This window comes from Pagrus major, chromosome 4 (assembly GCF_040436345.1).
Source record: "Pagrus major chromosome 4, Pma_NU_1.0".
Classification (NCBI taxonomy): domain Eukaryota; kingdom Metazoa; phylum Chordata; class Actinopteri; order Spariformes; family Sparidae; genus Pagrus; species Pagrus major.
In genome coordinates, this window is record NC_133218.1 from 6,160,343 (window position 1) to 6,177,938 (window position 17,596).

Sequence of the window (17,596 nt, forward strand, 5' to 3'; positions counted from 1 at the left end):
TACAAAAATCATGTGTAGTGCTATAAAACAGAATATGGAGCTGTTGTTTTACTGAACGATGTGAGAAAGAGAGAACGTTGTGGTTAAAAAAAGTTCAAAATAAAATGTATACATCATAGGCATAAATACAAGCAATTGAAACAGTGACACCTACAGTATAAAATAAACAGATATAGATCAGATAAATACAGTATAATGGACAGTAGTTTAAACATTAGTAGAATATAGTAGTTAAAGCAGATAGTACAGGTAAATGTATATACAGTGGTGTGGCAGTTTTAACAGCTAATTTCACAGGACAAACACCTACAGGATGTGTGTGTGTCTAGCTAAAACAGTAAGTCTTTTGGCAGTCATCATATTGATTTCCTCATAAATTAGATGTGAAGTACTTATAGCCACTTAACCTATCTGATAAAAAAACAATCAATAAAACAATTCCTCTTGCTCATTCTTTAATAAGGGTTGTAATCCAATAATAATATAAACTAATGGTACGTGAAATCCATTGGTCCATGTGTGCAGCAAGCTATTAATGGCTTTCTCCTCAAACTTGAGATAATTGCTACAGTTATATCCCAAGTCTTAGATCTCAAGCCCATTACTGCCCCCCACTGGGAAAAATTAGCATTGCCATGCAGGACGTTGACTATTAGGATTCACATTCAGTGACCTGCATATGACCTGTAACTGTAAACACCTTTTATAAATCATTTCCCCTAAATAAATATCTAACTGTTTCTGGCAAAGTGTCCAAATGACTTTTTGGTCAAACCTGATCTCTCCAGACTGTTTGTCTTTCAAAACAGAGCAACATCTTCAATCTTAGTATAATGTAGCGATAGTAGTAATTCTGGTCAAAATGTCTCATGAACTGCTGGCTAGTTTAACCTTTCAGAAAGCTTAGATTATATACTTGTGTTTTGCATACAAAACCCACATATTAGGTTTTAAAAATAACATCAGAAAACTAGAAACTGTATAATCAAATACTCGAGTTAATGAGCAAGTACGTAAAAAAAAAAAATACCTCAGCTTGTGTGTCCCCCCTCCACTGACACATTGCTCAGGACAAACAATATCTGACGATATCAGATAATAAATGACAGAGACTAGATTAAGAACTGCTCAAAATTTGTATTTAATCTTTATTTCAGGTAATCACAATTATGTATTTAAATAGAAAGACAGAAAATAGGCTAAAATATACAGAAGAATTGTCTTTACAATCATTTCTTTCACTTAATTTTTTCTTAACACAAAGTGTACTGTGATAGTAACATTAAAAATATTTAAACAGTGGAACAGGTAAACAGCTTAAAGGTATCAGTGTATTTTACACTAAAAGAATGTTTTAAAAAAAGAATCAAACCATCGTGTTTTCAAAGACATATGCTGTTAATCATTTATGAAAGGTTCGTTTGCTCAGAAAATATCAGCCTGTGAATTCAGACATCTACTATATACATTTATTTTACAGCAGCAGCCGACACAGTCACTCAGTGTGACCATCGAAAGCAGCCTCGTATTTCTGCCAGAGCTCAGACTGGTCTGACCGAGTTAGGAAGACGTGTAATTTAACTTTGTTCTAACACCAAATGATTTCATTTTGTTTTAGTTCTATGCTAAAATAACATGAGTATAAAAACATTTTTTCTTACATGTCCATCGTCACAAAGAGCTTAACCTTTGCTTTGCTTCTAAATTCACATTTAGACCGTCTGACATTTGTCAGAAAGGCATTTTTCTTTAGTTTGACTAGACTTATTCACAGTGTGTTCACAGAGAACTCTGAGTGTATTGTAGTATGAATGTCCTTGTTTAGACTGAACTAAAAATGCTTGTGTTACATTGTGGTGGTGGTCTGAAGGACATCATCCAAAGGTTCTGGTACACTTTATGAACATGGTCCAGCATTTCTTTCCTTTATAGCTACCTGTACTCTAATGTTTAGCCTGCGAGCTGCTCAGGAGTAGAACGTAAGCACACTCTTGTGGTTGCCTCTAATGAGCAGGGTGGGTGGAAGGTCCTTTGTCAGAATGTCCATCCAGGCCATGTAGAGGAAATCAGAGACGTCCTTACGAGCAATGGGCATACTCCTGCGGGGGGGAGGGAGTATGTTAGTATGTTAGACTGTTCCTTAACACACTGGATTAAGCTTTGCGGCTCAGTGTTGTTAGTTTATACTTACACAATGATCAGATTAGCAGATTTGGAGTTCTCCTGAAGCAACTCGTTCAGTCGTACCTGGAGGTTGGTCTGCAAAACAGCAATAATTGGATTTCAACCTCATTTTCACTGCTCTGTTTGGTCTTCAACACGTTCTTTCTCAGAGTTCCTACCTAAAGTTTTTATTTATAGCTTTTATTATTATTTAATTTAATTCAAAGGGGCTCTGTGGAACTTTTGTGTTGTGCTGGAAGCCGAACGTTAGTTTGTGTTTGTGGACTAACTTTTAAACTAACGTTAGCTACTGCTGATCTCTGTTAATGCAGCGGAGAGAGGCACTGAGACGATCTATATCTAAAATCTGTGAATAATTAAAGTAAATAAATAGTTTGATAAAATCAATAAAAAAACATTTGCATGGCATTTAACAGACAAATTGCAGAGGGTATAAAAGATTTTGAGTAGCGGTTAGTTTCACAAGCAGGTGAAATGTCCAGAAGAAAATACATATTAACATAATTCTAACATATTCTTAGCAAAGGTACTTTTGTAAAACATTAAAGACCCCTGGTTTAACGCAGCAACTTCAAACCAAACTATTATGTAGTCATGTCTACGCTGTATATAAAGTCTTAATTTCGTGGTCCTACCTTCTCCTCAAAGGTGCTGAGCTCTTCGTCAGTGATTTTCCAGGGATGTGCTTTCCGCATGGCTTCAGCCCGAGCAGAGTCTGTCGACTCATGCAGACGGAAAGGCTCAATCATGTCGTCCAACTTCTTCAAGCTGGAGGAAAGCAGATAAGAACATGAGCTGAATGTGGAAAATATTCACTTTTGAGAATCATATAATATGCAGATTTTATTAGGTGATTACATTTTACTATTACTGTCGCACCTTCCGGGCTGCTGTCGCTAATGTAACTGGAAATAAAAAATTCAGTTACCTGTCAACACGGGGCTGGATATGGAAGTCGTCAATGACATTAATGTCAGTGCAGTTAATCCTGAATTTCTGCAGCAGAGACTTCATCCTGCAAAACACATCACACACTGATTAGCTTTCATGTAAATGTTGGTAATTATCTTCAGTTAATGCTAAATATCATCTCCTCTGAAGTGATGTTCAGTGTTGGCTCATGAATTTTAATTAATTTGCTCAATCTAACTTCCTCCCATTAAGCTATAATTGATATGGAAACATTAATTTGTTTTTTTTTTTACTCACTCCTGTTTATCCAGATCACTGCGTCCAGGCTGTCCTGCGATGAAGATTCTTAGTTTACTGTCTTTCCACTTCTTCCTGGTGGTGAGGATGTAGGGGAGCAGCAGGGTGAGACCTGAGAGAGGGGGAATGCAGTTTTATTGAAAAAACAATGAATCCAGTTGGTTTTATCAAACAAAGTATGTATATTTATATTTCACATTTGTTTTTGCACCTGTCAGTTTATCTGTCTATCACCTGGGGGTGTCTGAAATTAAAGGGACAGTTCACCCCAAAATCAGAAATACATATCTTTTTCTCTTACCTGTAGTGCTATTTATCCATCTAGATTGTTTTGGTGTGAATTGCAGAATTTTGGAGATATCGGCTGTGAAGATGTCTGCCTTCTCTATGATATGGAACTAGATGGCACTCGGCTTGTGGTGCTCAAAGCGCCAAAAGAAAGCATTTGAAAAACTCAACAGCAATGTCTCTGTCCAGAAATCACGACCTGGCTCCTTAGGATAATCCACACAGTTTGTTGTGAGCAACTATTTCCTTCCTACCAAACTATAGCCGTATCATCGTGCAGAAAGAAACATGGACGAGAGGCTCTTGCTGTTGACAGCTCAGTACGTAAGCTAGTTTCTCGTCGATGAGTGGATAGATGCACGCTTCCTCCTGCACGGTTATACGGAAAGAAAATAGTTCCCACTGCTCACAACAAGGTCTGTGGATTATCTATCTAGTTCCATTTAGGGGTGTTACTGACAACCTGTATTGACAATAATCGTGATATTCAAAAATTCAATATTGATATTGTGTTAATAACATATGATAATATCTTGTAAATAATCTGGCGCCTCTTAAATAGTTTCTGCTTCCTTCTGTTCTCGCTTTGTTAATGCGCCTTAACACTGGTTGCCAAACGTCATACAATGTAAAAAGAAGAAAAAGCTGCAGTAACAGTTAACTGTTAGCTAGCTGGTGTGTGGCGCGGATCTGCTGTGTGGCTGCTACTCATTGATTTACTACTGCTGACAGACACAGACTCTCTCTCCACCTCCCTGCACTCGTATAACGACTGTTATTCATTTGACATAAAACAGATAAACCACGGCAAAAAACAAAGTGAAGATGAATTTGACTGAGAGCATGTTTTTTTTTTTTCATTTCTATACATAATGCATTAATATCATTATTGTGAATTATTTTGGCTGCGAAAATCGTCCAGTGAAAAGTTCCATTATAATCAAGAGAAGGCAGACATCTCTGTGGCTAATATCTCCCAAACTAGATGGATAAATAGCACTACAGGTAAAAGAAAATATGTTTTATGGGGTGAATTGTCCCTTTAAAGCACTTCCATTATACAGTATTTGGTGGACAGATGAAGCTTTGGCCAGAACACAATTAATACGATTTTTGTGGCAAGTAACTCGATTTCAAAAGTCAAGGTTATATTTTAAAAGTTGTTCTTATAAAAGAAAAATATTCATAAGAAAGTTATCTTTGTGTGTGGCATCATTTAGAGGAAGTGTTGTTTGCATTAATGACTTCTAGTTTGCTTTCTTGTTCTCCTTTATTGAGTTTCTTTTATTGTTCAGCTATCGTTTTCTTCATTTGTCTGCATTAGCATCCAGGAGAACATTATGCGTCTCCGTGCACGTATCTGTTAAAATCTATAAGAGAGGTACATAGGAGAAGGCCGCCCGAGGGAACCAACACCTACCTCCATCATCAAACAGCCACCACACATCAATGGTGCCTTTAGGCTGTTTCTTCTTGAATTGAGCACTGGCCTCCAACAGCTTCTCATTCATCTTGGCAACTTGCGGGGGCGGCGGGCCGCACACTGACACTGAGAAAGAGAGAAAAAGATAGGAGAAATGAGAACTGGATGTGGGAGAGGAACAGTAGGAGGGGATGTAATTCACTGAGTGAGCATGGAGATTTAAGTTGGATGGGAAAACTAGCGCAAATCAACATTAAGAGCTGGCTCTACATCAGCAGGAACAGCCATCTCTCAGGTTTAATGTTCCAGTGAGTGGGATTCAGATTGCATACTAACGACCATCGCAGTGCTGCCAAGACGCAGCTCAGTCGTGTGTGTGTCTGTCTGTGTGTGTGTGTGTGTGAGACACAGACAGATTGAGTGAGAGGCTGCAAGCACCCTCTGCTGTCTGGGTTAAAGGACTGCTCTTAAGAGATGCTCTCCAAACTGGAACGAAAGGGACCATATTATTGGATTACACCCTCAGAGTCATCTTTAGTGGGAGCGCTTGATTCAATTATATCTCAATGGGAGTGTGGAGACGTTTCCAAAAAGAGATGTGTGTCATTGGCTTCATTCGTTAAATGTATGTTATCTCAGTGGAAATATGAGTGTGTGGAGGAGAGGGAGACGGATACCTTTTTTACCCTCAAATTTAAAGATCACGCTCGTCTTTTGACACGTTAAATAGCTCAGACTGAAGCCTCTCTGAAATGTCGGGGAAGATTTTCACAGACAGAAATAACCTCTGGAGAAATACCGTACCTCTGGTCGTGAGCACTTGCTGCGAGGATTTCCTGGACTTCCTGAACAGTCCTCTTTTCCCTCCGTTTGGCATCATCTCACTGTCCAGCGCCTGTTGCTCCTTTGCCGCTTTCAGCATCTCCTCTGAAAGACAGAATCAGATTGCCACTTTATGATAAACATGTAATCACTGTGAATATGAGTGGCGTTATTAGGATCATCAGTAACGCTTTGTATTAAGGGCCTTGTAATAAGCATCAGTTAATATGTAATGGGGCCCTTATTAACTCTGTTAGATTATAAAACATTTATAAGTACCTTTAAGAAGATTTTTCTTATAATTATTGATAGTAGTTAACTATTATGACATTGTTACATTAACACTAGCTTTTTGTTGCTTTATTAAGAATAATACATAATTTATTATGCATTTATTAGCATTATTAACTATGCTATTTGTGGCTACTGATTGTCCCAGGAGAGTCCTGTTTTTCATTGGCCTCTCTTGATTTCCTCTTGGGGTCACAATTCTCCTGTATTTCTCCCAATTTTCACACCTTTTTTTTCCATTTCTTTCTTTATCTGACACTGTGCAGTGTGTTGTCTAGTGTTCTGTTGCGCGTTGTCCTCATTACATGAGAAAGAAATACTTGAATCAAGGTTCCTATGGGAACTTTTAAAGAGAAGGGGCATGCATTTTGTAAAATTTCTGCATCAAATTTTCTGATGATTGATGAAAACTGAACAGCACTTTATGCCAGAGGAGCGAATTATTCTGCATTGTTTCCTTAAAATTAAAATTAAAAGCATTTTGCAATTTTCATTCTCTAGAAGTCACCAGAAAGTAGGAAACAAAATCTTTGAAACTCTTTTCGGGTAGTGGAGCCCCAGACGTCCTTTTCTGAGGTCTCAGGGTTGACAAGTACGAGCGACTCTAAAGCGAGAACAATACTTTATGAAGGTTAATAAATGTTTTATAATGCCCTTGGTAACATTTTTTAAAGATTATTTTTATTGGCCTTTAGAGAGATAGCAGAGCCCTGGAATCAAGGACTCAGCCAGTTTCTTACAAGTGCTTATGAATGTCTTACAATAGATGTATTAATTATGTTATTATTGACACTTCTATAGTCTTATTAATATTCTATACTTCACCCATTCACACACAACCAGTGACTACTGGACGACTCGCTCTACCTCTTGAGCTACAGCCGGCCATTATCTTTGTTATCGTAAAGATTTCTACAGATTAATAAATACCTGTAATCTACAGAACAAAGTATCTTGTCTTATCAGTGTTATTTTATCATAGTCAGTTACTGTGGGTTGTTGACCACAGCAGTGCAGCTTTAAAAGACGACTACTTTTGTTGTTCTTTTGGTAGTTCAGTTCAGGTTGACTTGAATATCTTAAAAACACATTTACAAATGGCAATGTGGCTTATTTACACGAATAATTTCTCTCATATATGTATGTTAATGCTTTTATTTACGAGTATATATCTTACATTTATATTTTTTTGCTACATTGTATCAATCTTTGCTGCTTTGTACATTTCACGCTGCAGTTTTAAGGCCACATATTTCCTGTTGTTGTGCTCCTACCTAACCTATCTTTGTGCAGCTTGTTTGAAAGGTGCTTCATAAAAACATTTGTTGTCACGCTGATACAGGAGTTTTTTAAAGCACACAGCCTAGAGAAGTTTTCATACTGACCTTCTGCCTCGACAAGGTGCGACACATCAAGTCCCTGGTCCATCCTCAGAATCAGTGTCCCGTACTCAAAGTCAAACGCATCGCTGTCAAAAAGGAAAAGAGACGTAGGACACCAGTTCAACATAAAGATCTCCAATTTATGTTAATTATATGAGTGCATTATTCTCATGTGTGCTTATGTGTGTTTAGTTGTGACTTACTGCAGTATTCCCACATAAGTCTGCACTCCCTCTGTGCCTGCAGTCCTCCAGTTTCTCTTGAAGCCGATCATTAATGTGTTCGGCTTCATACGGCCGAGACCAGAAGCCTGTGGGGAAAAGAACGACACGCATTGCATAAAGATTCAAATTTCCCCAAATCAGTTAATTGAAGCAACACAGGCACCATGTCACCCTGCGGTTTTAAAACCTGGTGTCCCCATTAACTGAAAAAGAGAGAAAAAATCTCCCAAAAGTTTCAAAACGTCCTCAGACGAGAAGGCTGTCAAGCTGTTTTACTGCCAGGAATTATGACTGGATCACTCAGCAGATCTCACTTTGTCTGCAGGGACTCATCCAGTGCAGTGTTAATCAATTATAGCTTTTAATCTGCCGTGCCGTTTGAAGTAAGCAATCCTGACAATAAACTGGGGCCTTATCTCCAACGTGCGATAGCCAGAGCCATAACACTGTTTTCCTGCTCCTCATTAACTCTCCCCTGTTCTTCCTCCTGCACTAATGTCCCAGCCAGATCAGGTTCAAGAGTCATAACACGGCAATAGATACTCGCTGCAATGTTTCAATCTGCCGTCTCCCTCTGATCAAAACTCCCAGGTTAAACATGAATTTTTCTGGGTTAGTTGGTTTGTTTTTGTAAATGGTGACCACACTGACCTGCAGCAGGCTCTCTGCACCTTGCCTGAACTCCTCACAGGCCACAGCAGCGTAAAATGCCTTGCGTTTGGTCTTCCTCAGCCACAGCTGGTTCCTCTCCATGCCGGAGTTCATCTCTTCCAGGGCCTCTGATCTCGGGCCCTGAAGACATCACAAACAAACAGCCGTATGTGAGTATTTGCGTGAGTGTGTTTGAGAGTAAAAGACATCCTACACGCACCTTTTTTATATTCAGAGGACACAAATGAACCCAAACTTTAGTCTCAGGTGTCCAGACAGTTGGCATTTCCCTCATCCCTGCTTGATATTCACCTACTATCCACTGCATGTGAGCTCTGCACTCATTTTTTAAATAGAAGGTTGATATTTAAAAGAAGATTTGGGGAGGACGATATGCCCTGCCTTGCTTATATCCATCGTTATGCATTTGCAAATTACAATATAACCTTACCACAAAGACTTCACAGGTGAGACAGAGTCCAAAGTTCTTAGAGAAGGAGTGAGCCAGGTCGAGGAGAGCCGGTCTGTTCCGTGCTCCGCCTGTCAGTGCTAAGATCTGAGGCCTGAGCAAGAAACAAGAATGTGTTGCATTTAAAATGTTTCAGCTTTTTATATTTCATACTGATAAAGGGACAGTTCACCCCAAAATCAGAACATATTTTCCCTCATATCTGTAGAGCTCTTTATACATCTTGATTGTTTTGGTGTGAGTTGCAGAGTTTTGGAGATATCGGCTGAAGAAGAGTCCGCCTTCTCTTTAATATAATGGCACTCCGTTTGCTAGCGAACTAAGCTAACCAAACTATCAAACGTTACAGCTCAGCCGAGAAGGATGCAAAAATGTTGACATCCCACACGATCATGAGCGCGAGACTCTTCCATGAGTAGATGCTCACTTACTTCTGCGCAGCGATACAGAAAGAAAATAGTTCCTATGTGAAACTGCTCACAACAAGGTCTGTGGATTATATTGAGTAACCAGGTCATGATTTCTGGAAAAGAGACATTGCTGTTGAGTTTTTCAAATTATCATTTGTAGCGCTTTGAGCACCACAAACTGATGCCATGTAGTTTCGTTATATTACTACGGATGATATTTGCAAAACTCAGCAACCAAGACTAAAACAATCTTGATGGATAAATAGCACTACAGGTAAGAGGGAAAATATGTATTTTTGATTTTGGGGTGTACTGTCCCTTTAAGTTTTTGTAAACTTGTTTTGAAATTGTACCTGAAGTTCTTGACGTGATCCTCGACACCAGACAGAGACAGAGCGTTGCCCACTGCACTCACAAATGTCACCGCCTGCGTGGACGAACCCCAGTTCACATCTGGAGAGAAGAAAAGAGTCCGAACAGGTTCGTTCAAGCATTCAGGCATCGTGAACGTACTTCCAAACATGTACACACAGCTCACCTGGCTTCTTGACGGTGACATAAATGTAGAGGAGGATTTCAATGCCGTATGTGAGGAGAGCGGCCCACCAGTTAATGACAAACATGACGACACAGCAGAGCAATGCACCCAGCAGGGATAGCCACATGTTGTAGTATTTATATGCTGGTCTCCAACCTGGGAAAAAAACATCACAGAGTAAGGACCACATTTAGTAACTGCAGACTGCTGGACAAGTGAAAATAGCTAGCCACATGTGAAAATGAGTGAAAATGTGAAATTCACATGATGAGAATGAAAATGTAATGAAACGAGAATGAAAACATTTAATTTTACATTCATATAAGACGAAGCTAATCACCAATGTTAAAATTTGAGTTCACATGTGTAAAAAGTTCAGTTCACATGTAAAACTGTGATTTATTTCTAATCCACATAAGAAAAAAAACGTGTACCACCTATGAACAAATTTCATGTGACAATAGAGACCGACCTGGAGACTTGGCGTAGGATGCATGGAAGCAGGAGAAGTTGATGAGAGCATAAGATGCGAGGAAGAAGTTTGAGATGATGGGAGCGATGGTGTTGAGGTTACCTAAGGAGGAAAAAAAAAAAAGCCTCAGGCAAATTGTAATTCAACTTCATTTCAATTGATAAAAGTCATTTCTGCTAGTAAAGCCAGTAAACAGTCACTCGCATGATTAATAGTAATATAAGATTTTAGTTGTTTGGTAGATGTTGATGTTGATGATGGCCAGGCCATGATAAACAGTTGAACTGACCAACGAGAATGAAGGCCACAGATATAATGAATGTGAGGACGTAGCCACGGATTGGCTCATTGTTCTTGCCGTGTCCCTTGGCAAAAAAGTGCAGGATCTTGTAGATGTTGTCTTTACACAGAGCCTGAGGTGAGACAGAGCTTGAATTAGGAAAAAAGATTTTTTTGTTTTTGTTTTCAGGAGTTGTATCTCAGAGCAGTGCATTTATTACTGACCTGGAAGACTTTGGGTGCACTGACAAGGGAAGCCAGGGCTGATGAAAGAGTGGCTGAGAAGGTTCCAGCAATGATCAGGGGACCGAAGCCAGACACCATGGTCATCACCTGAACCAGAGGTGAGGAGAGGAGAGCATTAAAGATGACAAAGAGACACTCTTCTTCCAAGTGGATTAGACCTAGTGAGGCTATGTACCTGAACGTTGTGAACCAGGCCAAACTCGCATTTTGTCTCTGCACAGGAGGAGAAATTATAGCCGAGCTCACAAGCAGCTACTGCTGGACCGGTGCATGGTACTCCAGGAGTAACAGTGTCATTAACGTTTCCGGTGGCATCGCGGACAACAGTGGCAGCTGATTAGTTAGAGACAAAAACAGATGCATTGCTGAGGATTCATTTTGTCTGACAACCAACCTCACAGAAATATGACAAAATGTCTTTATATGAAAAACACAAATGCAAAATCAGTGAAGTACCTATTGGAGTTGCATTTCATGGATTACTGTACTTACAGACACACAGGGCCACAGCCAGGTAGGTGATACCCGTTATCAGGATGGCCAGCAGGGTACCTTTAGGGATAGCTGCCTGGGGGTCCTGTAAAACAACATCTGTGATTAAATCACATTCTAGAAGAAAATAGTTGAAGTAGTAAAGATAAAGATTCGAAAATGTTAATGATTGAATACATTTCAGTAAAACAGCATCCGAAAATGATGCCATGATTGACTAAGTATTTAGAGTACAGTGGTTTACTTGTTTACATGTCACTCATGTTTTTCTGTTCAGTAATAAAGTGTATGAAATGTTACCCGCAAGTCTCCAGAGATGTTGGCTCCAGCCAGGATCCCGGTCGCAGCAGGGAAGAAGATGGCAAACACTGAAAAGAAATTCTGACCTTCTCGAAAATCTGGAGCAAAATTCTCTAAGAATATTTTCGCTGTGAAAAAGAGAATGAGAGAGGGAAGAGAAATGGAGGAGGAGAAAGACAATTTAGGCAAACGGCAATTTGTGAACGACTCAAATCTTCCAAGTTTTTTAGTTAGAGGAGCAGTTCACTCAAAAATGAAAACGGATCATCTAGTCACCGCCATGCAGATGGAAAGAAGGGGGAAGTGTGTTGCAGCATTCTCCTAAACAACTGAAGTAGATGGAGACTTGTTTTAAAATGTAAAAAAGTGGCTCCACACAGGTTTTCCGGCATAATCCAAGTTTCCCAAATTGCTTTGAAAAGATGCTTTTTACACCCTTTGGCGGGGTGTGTGCTAACGCTTTTAGCTAGGTAGCGACAGCGCAGATTTCGGCTACAAAAGGGTGTACATAACGTCTTTTCAAATCAATTTGGGATCTCAGGACTTCCGGAGGCCTGGACTATGGCAGACACAGGAGCTGTATGGAGCCTTTTTTATTTTTTGGTCGTTTTTTTCATTTTAAAACAAGTCCCCAGCCTCTTCAGCTGTTAAGGAGAATGCTGCAATGCTTTTTCTCCACAACTGTTTCGTCAACTATAAAGCTAGATAATGACTGAATTTTCATTTTTGGGTGAACCGTTCCTTTGAGGATCCCTTTAAATGTCTTACAGTCATAATTGAAGATGCCTCTGCTTTTCTTGGAGTCCGTCACAGGAATGAATGTTCCCACAAACACGTTCACTATGGCCGCCAGCAGGATAATGAGCAGAACGATCTGTGCCTGTAGGGACAAAACAATTAAAGTGATTAAAGTAATGGTTGGACCACAACAAGGATAGAGACTGGCGAGCAACCAGCATACTGTTCTCACCTTGGCTTCCCATTCCATTCCAGCAACTGATATGGCCAACAGCAGCACCACTGTGATACAGCCAACAATTCTGATGTCATTTATTTCATCCACCATGATGGCAGCGTTGTCCTGAGTGTAGAAGAAGAGGCACAGTGAGTTATGGAACAAGTATCGACATTTACTGAAAAATGTAATGTCATTTATTAAAAATACACTGTAATATATGGACATATATTTGATAGTACATGCCAATATGTTGTCAATATTGCAATATATTGCCTTAATATAACAAAATAAAATGAATGTACATTTTGATAAAACATTGGTAATATCTACTGATGTGTATTCAAAAAATCTATTACTGTCTATTAGGTGTTATTTGTAGCTCAGAAACCATAGGGGGCAGCGTATCACCAGACAGCTGCTGCTCCTGGCTAGCCATCCCTGGCAGTAGCTAGCTACTGTTAGGTAACTAGCGTTTAGAGCTGGAATATTTTGGAAGATATTTATCTTATTCTGTGAATTGAGGATTTACTTTAACCAAATCAGAGGTGATTGTCAAACCAAGACTGTGTCTGTGACCTTAATTTAATTTATCTCCAGTTTGAATAAAGTGTGTTTATGACGGGCTAACAAGCAGTTAAGCTTTCTTTAATTGTCTCTGCTGAGGAGCGAGCATAAGATAGTATATTTCTGAAAAATAGATGGTAATATTTTTATAATCTATGAAGAACATCACTAATTGGTATATATGTTAATATTTAGAGAATATGGAATTTGATATATTCAGTAATACACTGCAAGTACATTATTAAATAGATGTATTAATACACATGAAGATGACACTAATTTCAAACAGATGTCTGCCAATTCTTCATATCAGTGTCATTACAAGGTGGAAATGTTGTAATTACACTGTATAATTGCATATATGATCAACATCAGGGTTAGATATATTGGATGGGACATTTCCACACTTCCTGCTACAGTCACCTGATCATTATGACATCACACACCTTGAGCAGCTCGACCACAGTCTCAGCAAATCCCACCACGTACATGGCTACAGCCACCGCGTTGGCAAAGGCGAAAATCAGACCGATCGACCCGCCAAACTCTGGTCCCAAACTTCGAGATATCAGATAGTAGGCTCCACCTGAAAATGACAGAACGAATGGATGGTGGATGATTAATCACCTCATCATTGATTCATTGATTTGATGTCAGGACAGGTTCAGCAGGCTGGCTGTAAAACAGAGAAAAGGCTTCGAGAGGTGACATTCAGGTGCAGATCTGAGCCTTGTGTCTTTATCTACACGGAGTGTCCTCCGGGTCATTCCATTCTCTCTGTGAAAGATTTTATGTCAGGACGAGTGTGTGTTATCTCAGGCTGTATGCATTCATAAATAATGTTTAAACTGGCTGCAGTGACTCTGTTTATGAGGATTTTGTCTTACCTCCTCTGACCACACCGTTAGTGCAGATGGCAGACATGGAGAGGCCGGTGATGGTGGTGACCACACAGCTGAGAAGAATAACCACGATTCCCAGACCTGCAACACACACACATGTAACAGCTCAAAAAAACTGTTTTTGAATGACAACATACTCAGGCATTATATTTAAGCAATCAGTCATGAAGCATTCTGACTGTGAAATGAAACCCTCCTCCTCACAGTCACCTTTAAACACAGACAGAGAGTCAGACTCCCAGAGGAGCCTGTGGGCTGTAACTTACAGCCGTCTGCTCTACCTGCTCTCCCTGCAGCTTTTTCTGCTTCTCAAAACCATTTAGTTACGGCGCCTGAACAGAAGCTGCTGCCGATCGATAGGTTCTTAAGCAATGAACACACTCATGAAGCCATTTACACAATTTCCCCTTTTCTCCCTGCTTCTCACACACACACACACACACACACACACACACACACGTAGCTCATTTGGCTCCAGACAGACCTTCAGCAAGTTTAGATTATTAAAGGACCTCATTCAGTGGAATCTGCCCCAATTCAATCACTCCCTGATAATGAGTGGAGGACTGTATCCTTTGATTGTCTGGAATCACTGGTAGCAGCACCCTCATTTCTTAAAACAGACATGTAGGATGTGTCAGCTGTCAACCCTGGACTGATGGGTTGCCTCAATCAAGTTCAGTTCATTTGTATCACACACAGAATCTGGAGGGTACCAACCTACCGTTAGCAATGTAAGAAGGAAAAAGGAAATATAACCCGCACTCACCCCAGCCTGCGTGACCAAAGATCCAGGACAGACGGATGAACAACATGACACCCCAGATATTCAGCATGCATCTCACCTGTGGACGAGAAGAACAATTTAAGTTCAGAAGTCTTCGGCGTAGTAAAGATATTGTGTTATAACATTACCTGAAAGTCACTCATACAAATAGTACTTGAGTAAAAGTCTTAAACTATCTCATATTAAATGTACTTCAGTATACGTACAAGGACGAGGACATTTCATCTGATTATGGGATTCATTCAATCTGACTGCCAATACAATAACATTAAATTTAAAAAGGAACTACTTTGGCTCTGATGCAGCATGTAATCTCTGGGGTAACTAGTAACTAAAGTTATAATATAAATGTGTGAGTAAAAAGTACAATATTTGCCCTCACAATGCAGTGGAGTGGAAGTATCAACTAACCTAAAATGGAAACACTCGAGTAAAGCAAAAGTTGTAACAACTGTTGTAAAAACTACCCAAAAGTCATACTTGAGTCAAAGTATTGTTTAAAATATTGCTTTGGAAAAGAGAATTTATTTATTAATTTATTTTGTTTAAATCTTATTGGCAATAAAATTAATTAATTTAAAAAAATGCTGTTCTTTGGCTCTGATGCAATATGCAAAGTAACTAGTAACTAAAGTTATTAAGTAAATGAAGTGAGTAAAAAGTACAATATTTGCCTCCAAAATGTAGTGGAGTGGAAGTATAAAGTAGCAGTAAATGGAAATACTCCATTACAGTACAAGTATCTAAAATTGTACTTAAGTACAGTGCTGGAATAAATGTACTTAGTTACATTTAATCACTGATGATTTCTCATTATGTAAAGTGGAAGATAGAAACACAGTAATGTCAAACTGAAACATGTGCAACTCAACCCTAACCCTAACCACCAAACAAAATATGAGGGGTCTTTTTTAAATCTAAAAATCCCTCCTGGATCCTGATCTTGAAAGCCCCACTTGGCCCTGCTGTGTTATCGCGTCACATGGAGCCTCCTCCTGCCCAGGCCACAGTTATGTAGAGTGACCCCGTTTCTATAAAGCAGAGGGAGCCCGCCATGACCCAACATAACTCACCAGGACGCCCCTTATCCAGCCAAACTTTACGCCTCCTTTGTTGGTGTCAATGGGAACGGCAGACTCCAGATCGGGGTCAGAGGGCGTCCCGTTACTCCCCTCGCCATCGTCCTCCACGGTGTCTGGCACAGAGATCGCTCCATTCTGGTGGGAAAATGTAGATGTTAATACAAGGGAAAGAAAACATGATCATGTACTGGGATATATTCATTTTTGGTGCAAAAGAGCATCATTAGTAAGAAAGTGTGGCTTCCGGTACAAAGTGTTTTCTCTCCTCTAATGTAGAGATGTGTGTTTGACTTTCTCCTGCAAGAGGGAGAGGAGACCGTGGCGGTTTGATTTGGGTGAAGCTTGATAAAGCATCTGCAGAATCGCTGCACTGTGTGTGTCTGAAGAGAAAAATGTTAAAACCTCATTTTAACTTTCCATTAAGGTGAAAACTGACTGTTGAAAGACTCTCCTTACACCCTGACATCTGATTTAAGGAGAGCACTCGGATATGTTTTATACTCATTTACTTAAAGACAGAGATTTGGACAAAAGTGAAGATCGCAGCAACAAACTATGAGTCAGCTGTTTTTAGTCTTCCCTGATGAATCCGGGGATTCTCGTGGATCACTGCTTCTTGGTGAAACGTTTCAAGATCTTTCTGTCAGGCTGCTGACGACTGGGTGATAGATGACCTTACACTTTCACACTTCGTCTTGCAATCGGTCTTAAACTGGAACGACACCTAATTTCTTTCATTTCCCGCCGCGGAGGGCTTGTGAAAGATCTGTCCTGTTTTTGTCAGTTCAGAAACGCTAACCTAGTTCAACCTATAAAACTCTAATGACCTATAACCCCGTCTCTTTTGCAACACAAGGCAGTATAACGGCCTAGTAAAAAGCACTAAAAACTGTTAAGTGTGTCAAGTTTGATGATGGCTGTTGTGCTCCAGAAATAACTTTCAGTGTCCTTTTTAGGCAGAGATTTATGACTGAACTGTGGACACTGAGCGTTATGATGTTGGAATGATTAAACAACTGTAAAATATCTCATTTCGCTCTCTTTGGAGTCTTGAACCTGAGCGAATGGACTGTGTTGCTCAGGAGCAGAACAAAGACTGCAGTTACAGAGTCAGTGACTTGAATTTGGGACACGGGGAGAAAAACAGGCAAAAAAAAAAACACTGTGCAGAAGGTGAGGTGAAGGACAAACACGCCTAATGGAAGAAGGAAAGTGTGCAGACTATTCAAGGGAAAACAGAAACACATGTAGAGAATATAAGTGAAGTGCACTCACCTTCTGAAACACTTCGTGGAGCTCCTGCAGGGAGGGCCGCACAGCGCGGTGGCCACTCACACTGCCTGCGTTGCGATAGAAGTCAATGTTGGGCACTCGGTCCAACGTGTCGTGACCGAAGGCGCTGACCACCGAGGGCCGGACCGCCCGGCTGGTCTCCTCGTAGTGAGGAGGTTCATCCAGAGTGGGGTCATAAGCATCGTTAACATGCTCCCCTCCGTTAGATCTGGATCTCTCCATCAGGAATTCTGGAGGAGATTCTCAGATTTTCAAGGATAAAAGCCCAGTGTAGTTCTTAAGTCTTCTGTCATCCAACAATAAAGAGCAGAGCATGAACTGGCAGGGTTA

The 17,596-nt window shown here is 40.0% G+C and overlaps 1 protein-coding gene across 4 annotated transcripts; it reads right to left on the reverse strand.

The window, feature by feature from the left end:
• Window positions 1-1,194: 1,194 nt before the first annotated feature.
• slc12a1 (solute carrier family 12 member 1) lies at window positions 1,195-17,488 on the reverse strand. 4 transcript variants are annotated; one of them, XM_073464153.1, is made up of 26 exons: window positions 17,249-17,488; window positions 15,965-16,108; window positions 14,874-14,949; window positions 14,090-14,185; window positions 13,649-13,788; window positions 12,651-12,761; window positions 12,449-12,560; window positions 11,681-11,808; window positions 11,381-11,465; window positions 11,064-11,221; window positions 10,868-10,975; window positions 10,653-10,776; window positions 10,364-10,465; window positions 9,892-10,047; window positions 9,707-9,806; window positions 8,926-9,037; window positions 8,475-8,615; window positions 7,803-7,909; window positions 7,603-7,685; window positions 5,909-6,031; window positions 5,102-5,224; window positions 3,394-3,505; window positions 3,113-3,199; window positions 2,820-2,952; window positions 2,192-2,259; window positions 1,195-2,099 (listed from the first exon to the last, which is right to left on the reverse strand). In XM_073464153.1, the coding sequence occupies exons 1-26, from the start codon at window positions 17,486-17,488 to the stop codon at window positions 1,967-1,969; spliced, it is 3,102 nt and encodes a 1,033-aa protein (XP_073320254.1). In that variant the 3' UTR covers window positions 1,195-1,966. The 4 variants fall into 4 exon arrangements, with proteins under 4 accessions (XP_073320254.1, XP_073320250.1, XP_073320253.1 ...); XM_073464149.1 differs by having other exon boundaries at window positions 5,102-5,230; XM_073464152.1 differs by having other exon boundaries at window positions 5,102-5,208; window positions 5,890-6,031.
• Window positions 17,489-17,596: the final 108 nt, after the last annotated feature.

Coding starts and splice junctions, on each gene's coding strand:
- slc12a1 (XM_073464151.1), bottom strand. CDS start 17,488: ATGGAGAGATCCAGATCTAACGGAGGGGAGCATGTTAACGATGCTTAT. Junction 10,466..10,652: donor TGTGGCCTTCATTCTCGTTG/GTCAGTTCAACT, acceptor TTTCCTCCTTAG/GTAACCTCAACACCATCGCT. Junction 9,038..9,706: donor GATCACGTCAAGAACTTCAG/GTACAATTTCAA, acceptor TTTCTTGCTCAG/GCCTCAGATCTTAGCACTGA.